This window comes from Eurypyga helias, unplaced genomic scaffold, assembly GCF_000690775.1.
Source record: "Eurypyga helias isolate BGI_N326 unplaced genomic scaffold, ASM69077v1 scaffold20249, whole genome shotgun sequence".
Lineage (NCBI taxonomy): Eukaryota > Metazoa > Chordata > Aves > Eurypygiformes > Eurypygidae > Eurypyga > Eurypyga helias.
The window spans coordinates 8519-20243 of NW_010274248.1; the positions used below are offsets into that span (position 1 = coordinate 8519).

Sequence of the window (11725 nt, forward strand, 5' to 3'; positions counted from 1 at the left end):
CACCCCGTGCCCCCGCCGTCCGGCACGGCGGGCCGTGGTGGGGCGTTTTACGGCTGCTCCTGCCCCCTCACTGTGGCACCGTCAGCGGGTCGGGGCAGAGGGGCGCTCGCTGTCAGCCCCACTGCCCTCGTCTGGGCGGTGGGACAGTGCCTGACCTCCACCCAGCACCGACGGCTGGCACCTGCGACGAGACAGCATCGCCCTCTCGTCGCCTCTGGGATATTGAAAACGTGACAAATCTGATGTAACGGCGCGGGAAGCAACGTGTCGGAGTAACAACACGTAAAAAAGCTTTTAAATTCCGGCTGTGTGAGCACCCTATCAATCCCTTCATATGGCATTTTGCATTTCTCTCGTTGCTAAAATTCACCGGCAGCGGGTTTTGCGCTGCACGGCCCAGTGGTGCAGCCTCGCTCGTAGTGGGATACAGACTCTCCCTCGACAGTTGCAGGGACTAGATGATCTTTAAGGTCCCTTCCAACCCTAACCATTCTATGATTCTGTGATTCTAACGTCGTACACTGAACTGTGGGAAAGCAGACCGTGACGCTGTGAAGCGAAATCCTAGTCCGCAGTCCCCAAGGACACCAACATGAGCTGTTCTAAGGCATCGTCGTTAAAACGCCCGGCAATTCCGTACATTAAACGGAACTGTTCTTGAAGTTCCAAAGGGGGATTATTGATGAGACAATGGAAGGGAATTAAGATTGCGTTAGATTGGTATTTCCAAGCGTATTTTACATTTCCAATGAGCTTTCTGCTGTAACTCAGGGTGGAGGGGGAATTAATCTGTAGGCAGTTCTCAAATTTTTGAGAAGCGATGAAAAGACAGCTTTAATTTCTTCATTGGCCAAACATTCTCCACGTTTACAGAAGTTATGACTGCCTCTTAAAATGGAAATAATCAAGGAATGCAACCTACAGGAATATGTTTAACAGAGAGGTACCCACAGAACTGGGTTTTCAACAAACTCCCGTCAGTTTTACCACAGACAGCAGATAAATTCCCAGGTCTGAGAGTCCACTTCCTCATCCTAAAGCCCCGTGTAGCTGGTAATCACCAGATGCTGTGTGTGTGCTAGGCCTCCTTTTACCGTGAAGGGGTTTATCAACCCCTTAAACCTGTCATTCCCAGAATGTCTCCCTGACCCTCATCTACCGTAACGGGGACATCGTTAATCAGCAGCACAGGACAGGCGACTACTTGCCGTGGTGTTTGTCAGGCACCGACGTTCTCCAGGCCAGTTTGCTGGCCAGGCCAAGTTTACTTGGCACAGCTGCCATAAACCCTGGCCTTTCAGCTACCTGGTGATGCCACTACTGGCTTGGTATCCCCCTAATGACTTCAGTGAAAGTTTAATCAGGGCCTATATTAACTCTTGAAAGAAAGAAGTGAGAAAACTGTCTGAAAAATTATCTTAGACTCTTGAAAGAAAGAAGCTAGGCAATTCTTCAGAAAACTGTCTGAAAAATTATCTTACACATGGAAGATATGGCAGATATAGTCATGTGATTTCTGTTTTCATTCTCTTGTTAACCAGAAAATAAAAAAATCAAAAAACACTCCCCTAACAACAACAACAAAAAAGCCAAATATGGGAAAAAAATTTTCAATTATCACAACAGAAGCACATAAAAATTTCACGTGTCATCTGTCTCCACTACAGGGCACTCTAAAATAAGGACCATTTAGAGAGAAATTTATGACTCACCTTATCGGAAGGTTTGAATGGATTTCCTTGTCCACTTATTCCACCACTGATACTAAAACCAAGGCCAGGATTCTTCTCTATCCTCACACAAAACTAGGTTAAAAAGATAGGGCAAGGTAAGTCAACGCCAACATCAAAGCCCACAAAAACAACGGCGTCTTCTTCACACATACCCCACGTCACCATCAACGAGACAAGCTGACCCTCTCAAAGCTGCACTGAGCAACACAGTAAAAGTCAGTATTGTCATAAAATCAAGGTATTTTCATGATTTTAGCATCTGCAATGACACCCTAATATTCACAGCGTTCCATATTCTAAAATACTATTTTTAAGGAGGAAAAAACCCTTTAGACCTGTGAAAGAGCAGTTCACACTGGCCAAATTTTTCACTTAAACACTGGGATGAACCTGTCAGTGTGGCATCACCTTGTGATAAAGCCACTTTTATTTTTCCAGAAGGTGTCACGTGCAGCATCCCCGGGTGCTTGGGACAAACCCAAGGAGTAAGTACTCTGAAGCTCAGAGACCTTCACATCACGGTCAGCATCAGGGCCACAGCCCAGAGAGCTTGTACTGAGCACCAACCACTCTTACAAGTGCCTTACTCCAGGAAGTAGTGCTGAATCTTACCTTTTAGTCAGGCTGACTCTAAACGGCGTTGGGTAATTGAATATAAAATAGAAATTACTTTGGTGTAGCTTAATGACTACTCACTGAGCCAGCCTGAGCATCTACTCGAGCCACACCAGCAGTTGCTTCTGAATCTCAACGCAGTACTCAAGGACGTAATGCGGGCAGCGGCTCGCGTGGATTGACCAACACTTTAATGAAGAGAAAGGTTTACTAATGGTTCCGAACCTTCTTCTGCAAGTCAGGGGCCTCCAACAGTTACTGCAGTCATTAAGGCCAAATACGACGGGGATCAGACCCCTTAATGAAGAAACCCATCAGCAGCTGTTTCGTTAGACTGGGGGGATTTGTAGGGCTAAACTGGAGCAGCCAGTACAAACTGGGAAGATGAGTCTCTTGCCAAACGTGCCACACCGTTAGCACTGAACGAGGCTACTGGGGAGTTGGCAGAAATTGCAAATTAATTCGGTACGACCCAGCAACGTCAGCTCTGTTCAGGAACTTGGCTGCCAAAGTGTCACATGGTCAATCCGAGCAAAAACCGGTATCGGTCCCTGGGGCTGGGGGCAGGACAGACCTGCTCGCCTCCCCCTGCTGCCTTTACTGCTCTGTTACTGCCCTGGGCTCCCTTCTCTTGCTGGACACGGGGCAGAAAACCCCCAAAAGCTGTTGGCAACGTCTTATAGACACACGGTCTCACCTGCTCCTGATACGCATCCGTGCTTCTCTGGCCCTTGGTCTGGATTAAGCATCGCCCTGTCTGAGGTGCTCGAGAGCTCTGCGAAGAGGGAATCTGAATGGGCAGCGGGGGCTGAAACTGCTGAATGGTGACCTTGTTCATGTTCCCTTCGTACTGCTGCTCGCGGCTCCGGTGCTGTAGGCTTTGGGATCCCATTAAGGTCTGGATATGGCTACCTGCCTGTGGGTAACGTAACCCGTTAGGCCAGAAATTCAGGAAGCTGAAAAGAAGCAATTATTACAACTTACAGAGTCAAGTAAAAGCAAACCTCTTCAATCATAGCAGAGGTTTGCCTTTTGACCAGAGCTGGAAAACACCGCGACTAAAAGCAGCACGGGCATGCCCACTGCAGTCAGCGACCCTAGGAGGCTTCGGGGAAACCAGCCGTACACAGTGTGTTCCATAAACAGAAAATACGGTTTTCCTCACGTCACGACATATGCTTCTGCTCAGAGGGTTTTGTGAACCGAAAACATTTAATAAATTGAAGTGGGGTGGATTATTCTTCACAGCACACTCTGAAGATACTGGAATGTTTCGGGGTGGGGTTTTTTTTTGTTTTTGGAGAAGAGTTTGGAATAAGATTTGTAACACAAGTACAGAAACCGGCCAGCACTGTGCACTGCGTATGGAAAGCATCATCAATTAAACCCTACGCCTTCGCCTAGGAACGAATGTGGCTTTTACAGACCCGAACTAATCACGTGATCACATTTCTATGACAATACCCGCTCATTTGAAGCTCTGACATTTCATACATGGAAGTGAAATCCTGCATTGGCACTGACTTGGCCTTTTGATGGTTTCAGAAGACAAAAGGGTGACGGCTATCCTTCTGCCACCCCCTCCATCCCCACCGCCGTTCACGTTTGGCGCTGCCGTCTCACAGCTGAGGTTTGCTTTCTGTACCCTGTTCCTGACACGGTAACGTTGCGCACTCGCTCACCCTTCAACACACCGTCTCCATTCAGGCACGTGAGTTACATCACTATTTGAGGCTAATCTTTGCAAAATAAATTCAGCTGAGACAATTTTATACTTTTCTTATTTACAGGACTCAGATGTCGTTGCTTATAAACAATCACGTGCAACTGAGCCGTAAGGGAACGAGCAAAATTCATGCTCTGTTGTACCACCAAACCATTATTACCTCCACGAAATACCACGCCGTTACTAGTGAGTTTTCAGATCACAGCACCCATCAGCCAGCGCTATTACCTGAACAGCCTGAATGAGGAGCACGACGATTGCGTGTCTCAGTATCTACAGGTCTCCACGGACAAAACAGACCTACTTTAATCACGATTCACATGAAGTTCAGACCAGCCAATGACACAATCACACCTCGTCACGAAGGTCTAATCCTCAGTACTACTGAACCTTTACGATCCCGGGTGGAAGCGTCACCAACTGTGTGACTATTTTAGACAAGATTGAAGTGAATACAGCAAGGGATCCACACGTTTCTTACCCACTGGCCAATCATCTGGCCTCGGAAGTTCTAGCAGCCGGGGCATTAGAATTAATTGCTTGTTGCCGCAGCAAAAATAACATCGTAATGGATTTCCACCTGGTGTCTGCAGAACACACCATTAAGACAGATGCAGCTGGAGCTACTCGTGTCGCTGAACACAAAATCCCAGCAAGACACGTAGCGACTGCGAGCAAAACCGGTCGGCTCTTGCTGTCCTGCTGATGACGTTTGAGGAAAGGGATAAGGTAGAAAACGTGCTTTTAGAACAAGAGGGATAGACTCAACGTGAGTAATGACAGAGAAATCTCTCGCTTCTTGAGCCCAAATCTTCAATCCTCAAACTCTTCTTCAAACACAGCTCACCCATGGACACGGAAGTGCTTAACAGGCACCAGCAAACTCAGTCCCAGAATAGCCTGGTGAAGTCTGTGCTGCGAACCCCGCAGGTCAGAGAGAGCTTCAGTTCAGCCAAGACCAGAAAGGAAGGAAAATGCTCAAGACGGACTTTTTGGCTGTCTGTTAAGTCCCCAGCAGCAGTGAGCTGTGCCTGCAGGGGATTGCTGAAACCCTGTCAGCCCGCACTGCGGAGATGCACGGCAAAGGTGACGGTGTGCGGGACTTCACAGTGTGTCACACTCATCACAAGAGCATCCAACAAGGCAGAATCTCACAGACTCCGCTATTTGACCCAGATACAATCCCCTACCCACCACAGCAGGCGCACTCTCTGCCCCGGAGGAAGGCAGCTACGTCAAACACAAAAAAATACTGTGCTTCGTCACCAAAAAAGTCCAGGTCTTCTTTATCGGGTTAAAAGACCTCTGTATTGAGCAGCAGACGCTGGAAATGAAACAGAAAGAGCCTCCAGCCTCTCAGCTGTGCCTAACAGAAATAGTCAGAAAGGGAGAGAAATGGTGACCTGGGCACGTGTATGTCCCGGTTTCGAGTCAGCCGCCTTGCTCCAGTTCCATAGCATCCACATCCACCGAGACCATCACAGCCCCTGCAGGGATCTCCCAGATCTGCATGGCTTCATGACTTCCACCCCTTCCCTTTTTTGTGGGGGAGCAGCTATCTCAGAACACAACTGATTAATCAGGCTTGTAGCTGACTTGCTGACATGACCAAAAAAGTCATCTGCCAGGAAGCATAAACACCGCTCTGTTAATAAATCAGGGGATTATTCAATTTCAAGATTAAAATATCCAACTTTTCCGTAAGAGAAATACCCCACAACTGTAGGATGATCACATAAATGATCATACTGAGAATAAAACTAGCATTTAACCTGTATTCTGAACAGCAAAAAGGACAGAAACCACCACTCACACCCCACATACAATTTTGTGGCGATTACCGTGTGCCGTTCCCACCCTACCTGACAGGAACAGCCACCACTACGTGTACAGTAGCCTGCTACGTGTGGATAATTCAGGAACACACATTATCCTGCCTATTTAGGTACTACATCAGCCAATCTGTCTGTAGTCCACACTCTTCCCCTTGGAAGAACAAGCCCAAGTGATTTCCCAGGTACAGCTCTGCCATGTAGTGACTCTCTTCTGCGCGAGACCCTTCACACCAGTATGGTTACGTTACTGGAAAAACACATCACATACTACAATTTATATCATTTGATTGTTTGTTATGTTGACCTTCATTTCTATAGAAGATTTCCTGAGTCTGACTTCAAATAATTGCTGCATTTTAATCCCCAGATGCCGGGAAACCAAGCCACTCGAGGTGACTTTCAATGGAGAAGGGATTAGCATGGTCGTGGCAGCACATTGCACACCACCTCCTGAGGATGGTGAGTAAACAATTTTCAGAATTCATTTTCTCACTCCGGCTAATAGACTTTGAAGAGAACACATCACTGCTTCTTGCGTATTCACACGGTGGCTCTTGCTGGAGGTGGATAAGCTGCCTTTCTTGGAAATGAGAATTACTTATTCTGCAGGAAAAAAATCTCCCATTATGCTGACTGCTTCCCCGATTCCATTTGTATTCTTTATTTCCCATCCACCACAGAAGTTAATTATTTTCAGCTCAGTGTCCAATATTTACAGTATAATTAAAGTAGCTGACAAGGGATGTAACAATGGATTGCTCCACTGAGTTAAGCAGATTTCAGTACGGTTAAACAACGCTTGTACTTACCCCATCTGAGCAGCAAGATACTGAAATACTCAGAACGGAACAGAATCTGCCGTTTCTTATTATAGTAACACCGATGATGCACAAATGCAAGGCGTAGACGGTGTTAGATTGTGTGAATGGATAAAGGAAGGTTTATCCCAATATGCCAGGGAAGATAAGCAGCAACTCATAGAATCACAGAATGGTTTGGGTGGGAAGGGACCTCAAAGATCATCTAATTCCAACGCCCCTGCCATGCCAGGGACACCTTCCACTATGTCTTATCCTAGTTTCTTGCATATCAGAGGATAAAGAAACCCTTTGAATAACCTGCCTGTCAGAGCCAACTCCATCAAACAACGTCAGGGCACCTTCCTCCTCACCCTCTGTGCCCGGGAAGGCGGCTCTGGGCTGCTCTAGGTGCAACGGCTCTGCTCTCCCATCTTCAAGCAGTTCTCTCCTACACGTCTCTCTCGCTGCTACTTCTGTACAAGGCCAGGGCTCCTGCTTCTGAAACTGCCTTGGATAAGAGACGTGAAGCCAGCAGGGAGATATTTACCTCATCAGTGCTGGGAGTTACTTCCTCAGAAATCATCAGTGTGCACGTTATGACTTTCACACTGGTTTTATTCACTTGTAAGTGAATAATTCCCAGCTTTATGATTAGAGCATCTAAAAACGGCAGTTTCAGAGCCGTTGAACAGAGCCAAGCGGGGGCTGGGCGAGAGCAGCCAATGTTTTCACAGAAAGAGGCCAGATCCAAGCACTGGAATTGAATATCCACCGCCACAAGGTACTGGAAATGAGAACCCTTCCTAGCGAGTTTATCAGCAGACGATGTGTGCCTAGGACATCTCTGCCAAAACGTCCGTGACCGCTGGGCTGGGCTCCATCTCAGCACGTTTACTTTTTTGTCAGGAACTGAAGAACTGAATTGGAATGAAAATTTCAAAGGAAGACTTTTTCAGGACCAGAGGGAGCTGACGGCTGTCTGATACGCGCAGGAATACACCTGCCAGGCCCACCGTGCCCGTTCCACAGCGACAAGCATCTGCACGAGGAAGTACAAACACCGGCAGCAGGCACGAAAACAACTCGTAAGGATCACTGAGCTCACTTTGAAACAAACCCACGTGTTTTCCCGGCCCGTCCTCGGTAACCCGTCCTCCTCCTTCCACCGATCCACCGGGACAAGACGACGACCGCGGCTCTGCTGTGCTGCTTACCTTCTTGGTGAGGGTGTCCGGCGGCACGTCCCGCCGCCCCAGCGGGTAGGGGTTCCACTGGCTGCTCACGGACACCTCCTCCTGCCCGTTGTCCAGAATGCTGCTCTGCTGCGACGGGGTCTGTTGCAGAAACGGTAGGGCAGCCTTTAGTCACTGTCACACCATGACAGGAAATTCTCTCTTCATATTTATTTCAGTCATCAACCCAGTTAAACCGTAACACGCTATTGCTAACATGGAAATCCTTTTAAATTGCTACGGCATTTCATTAACGTGTAATCACAGTGCTGGGGGGACTCTGCAAGCAGGAGATCTTGAAAGATATACAAGAGAAATAATGAGAATAATGAATGATGAGAGAAAAGAGAAAATTAATTTAATGTAACTCATTCTTTCCAGAGAAACAAATTTTGGCAACGTTCCATACTTAACCGTGCAGTCTGCCATTAATCATTTGAGTTCAACTTTGTTACTGGCTATTCAAGCATCAAAAACCGTTTTATTAAGCACGTGCCAGCAAGATTAAACTATTCGCTTATGTTTTCTTCAAGAAAGTATTCCCTAATGGCAGTGTCGAGCTTGTGACCTCGCGCTACGCTGCGTGTGTGCCGTGCATCCTACAGACCTGTCTCCAGGCTGCGGCTGGATCGGTCTAAGGAGATCATCTGTGCAAAGTTACCCTGTAATTAAATGCCTCCCTGAATGTGAATGGACATAACACACATTTAAAGATTCCTGATATTTTTGCGTTATTTTCCACTTTTCTCTCCTTTTATCCATGTTCCTTCTTTGTCACTTTTTCCCCTGATTATTTTACGCCTGTTTTCAGCATTTTTGCAGACGTCTGTACTTTCTCTGTCCCATCCTGATTTTCTGTTATCTGCCTCTGTGTTTCTTTACCGTAGCTGGAAATCTTGCTAACATGGGTATGGCTTTTTGTGTCAGACTTTCCAAAGCGTTTCCACTGCACTACTACTGGCAGCACCCAGCATCACGTAGTGCTTATTCAGTTAACTGCTTATTTGGTTCTGTTAATGGTAACCTGCAAAGGAAAAAACCAAAAAGTCTCTTCTTCCCCTCTGCCATTCAAGCAATTTCTTCTTCAGTTTAGAATTTAAAAAAATCATTAAACACTTCTTTAGATGGCTGAAGAACAAATGAAACTGTTACTTTGATATATGAAAGCTGGTAACTGGTCTATTAAGGACTTTTTTTTTTTTTTTGATGCAAGATTAAAAATCCTTTAAAAAGCAAATAAAAGTAAACAGTGATTAAATCATACTCCTCAGAGGTTAAGAAAAAAAAATCAATCCTAATTATTTAAAATCAAAGAAAACTTTCACTATCATTCTCCAATCACTCAAGAAGTCTTCTGGAAAAATCAGGAAAGATCGGATTTTCCACATAGTAAAAACCACTAGAAAAACATTTCTCCTGTTAAAACGATGGGATGCCCCTCTAGAGACATCTTTACAGATATTAAAAACGGAAAAATGAGACCAGCCTCGGCACTTTTTCCATAGGTTTTCCCTCACAGCTCAATAGACACCGGTCCCAGTGCCTGATGCAGCAGAGCTGCTGCTCTCTCAGCACGACACTCTCGACCGCCGGCAAATCTGGGCCCAGAGCTGCCCGCTGGCGTAGGGACATGCACGAAACCTGACGATACGGCTCTAAGCCCCTCACACGCAGCTCAAGCTGTGTCTGACAGGTCTCCAGGACGGCGAGCAGCCTGCCTGAACACCCTGCCGGGGGTCAGCCCCTGTCCGAGGCTCCCCGGCCCAGGGCACGCCGAGCCCCGTTTGTCCATCGATCAGAATTTGGGCCTGGGTAGGGCTCTTTGTGCCTACGTAAACTCATGACCAGGCATTCTGCTGCTTGCTGCACGTCCCCACATGTACCTCACCCAAACGGGAGGTACGCCACCTGAGACCAGGGCAGTAAACGACTTCTAAAATGAAAATGTATAATTGCAAAAATTTCTGCTCTGAGGAGTAGTAAAAACCAATGAAAAAGAAAGGCCGTCATCTTCGTGATGTGTCATCCCTTCCAGCGTCACCCACGGACCGAGGAGCCCAAGGCTGTGCTGGAAATGTGCCCACCTCCCTGGGAGATGAAGTTCCAACACGTGCCCTCCCCTGGCTGAGACGGGACTCTTGAGGCAGCCTCCCAAGGGAACGTGTAGGTTTCCCCCTGAGTGACACATGTGAACGTTGGTCATTCCGAAAGGGAGGTGGTCCCGCGCACTTCCAAGAAAGAAGTGCACCACACCATAAACTTTTAAAAGAATTGTGAGGCCAAAAAATGGAAGCATTCTTCTGAAAAGCATTTCTTTTGTCACCGTCGACAACGCTGTGCCAGTTTTATAAGCAACCGACTAATCTGCAGAGGTGGCTTGGCACTATAACCAGAAAAAGTACTGCTTTTTCAATAAATAGGAAAATTCTGTGATAACGGGTTTTTCTTTTCATTTTCTCCAGTAGAATGAATTTGTCCACTTGCAATATTGTTCATTTACAGAGCTCGGACAGACTGCAAAGAAGCGACGTGTCTGTTAAGTCTGGGTACAAAATGAAAAGGAGCGATTCAAACGCTCTACACATGGAGCAGAATCGATGTAATAAACTTTCTCAGGATCAGTAATTGCTACACTTGATTTCCTGATCTTCCACTGGACAATCAGACCTCACTCATTACTCTCTTGAATCTAGGCCACAAGAAAGAGGAAGAGGAGGAGGTAAATATTAAGCTGCTGTGGCCTGGATTCATTAGGAAATGCAAAATCCTTTAGAAAATGTGAAAGGATGAAATTAAGCAATACTAGACATTCAAATTATATGTTCAACAATAATTTTTCACTGCTTTCCAACCAGTACAGTAAGAGAATACACCCCTCCATGCAGTTCAGTGTCACGTTTTACATGGGTATGTAGCAATGAAATGCTGGTGGAATATAAAGCGGAACCATTCACATAAGACCACACCCCAAAATGCGTCACCGTAAACAGCTTCACCCATTTCTCAGGTGACTATCCAGATTCATCGACAATAACCTAAAATCATTAAAGTGATCCGATTCATCGACAATTAATAACCTAAAATCATTAAAGTGATCTATAATACCTTATTCCTAAATGTGCACAGAGAAATAGTACCATTATTTGGATGTCAAACGAACTTCCTTCAAGGACGTGTGACAAGCAGTAGTTCATACCCAAATAGACAAACAAATTCTTTGACAGAAAAAACCAGTATGACCAACACTGGACAGCTGCCTGCGTCCACACACACAGCCCTACGGTTGAGAGGTGACCTGGATGTCATTCACTGAACAACAGAGAAGCACACACTAACAACAGGACTTGTTTAAACCCGGGGACAGCTGAATGGGAGGTGTAAATGAAGTCAACGGTGTATGGAAAGTAAGTTACAGCAGGAGCAACCTGAGAGTGATCTGGGGCTGTGTGCGCAGTTAACCTATCCCAGCTTCCCTTGGAAATCCCGCGTGCGATGCGCATCCCTGTATCAGTAAGCGAAGGAGTGCTACGGCCTGTCCTCCGGCCAACCCAACCAGCCCAATCTGCTCACGCTGCTGCCATTAAATTATCTTATCCTTCTAAACAGGCTTGGATCTAATCGGGCATTGGAATCGTCCTTTGGGAATTTCTGGCCAGCACGGATGCTGGAGCCCGGGCCAGGGATTGCCTGGGAGGGTGCCAGCTGGCCAGGGCCACCCCACGCCTGAGGCCAGCCCAGCAATTAACAGCCCAGCAGATCCCGTTCAGCGCCTGGACCTGTGCTC

The 11725-nt window shown here is 46.7% G+C and overlaps 1 protein-coding gene across 1 annotated transcript in view; it reads right to left on the reverse strand.

The window, feature by feature from the left end:
• Positions 1 to 8043, reverse strand: part of LOC104515689 (leucine-rich repeat-containing protein 7-like) — a gene marked incomplete at its 5' end in the record, with an annotated part of 14367 nt that extends 6324 nt beyond the window's left edge. The window contains 3 exons of the mRNA XM_010159769.1: positions 1713 to 1805; positions 3046 to 3264; positions 7924 to 8043. Coding sequence (XP_010158071.1) covers positions 1713 to 1805; positions 3046 to 3264; positions 7924 to 8043 — 432 coding nt within the window. The remainder of the gene's footprint in view (positions 1 to 1712; positions 1806 to 3045; positions 3265 to 7923) is intronic.
• Positions 8044 to 11725: the final 3682 nt, after the last annotated feature.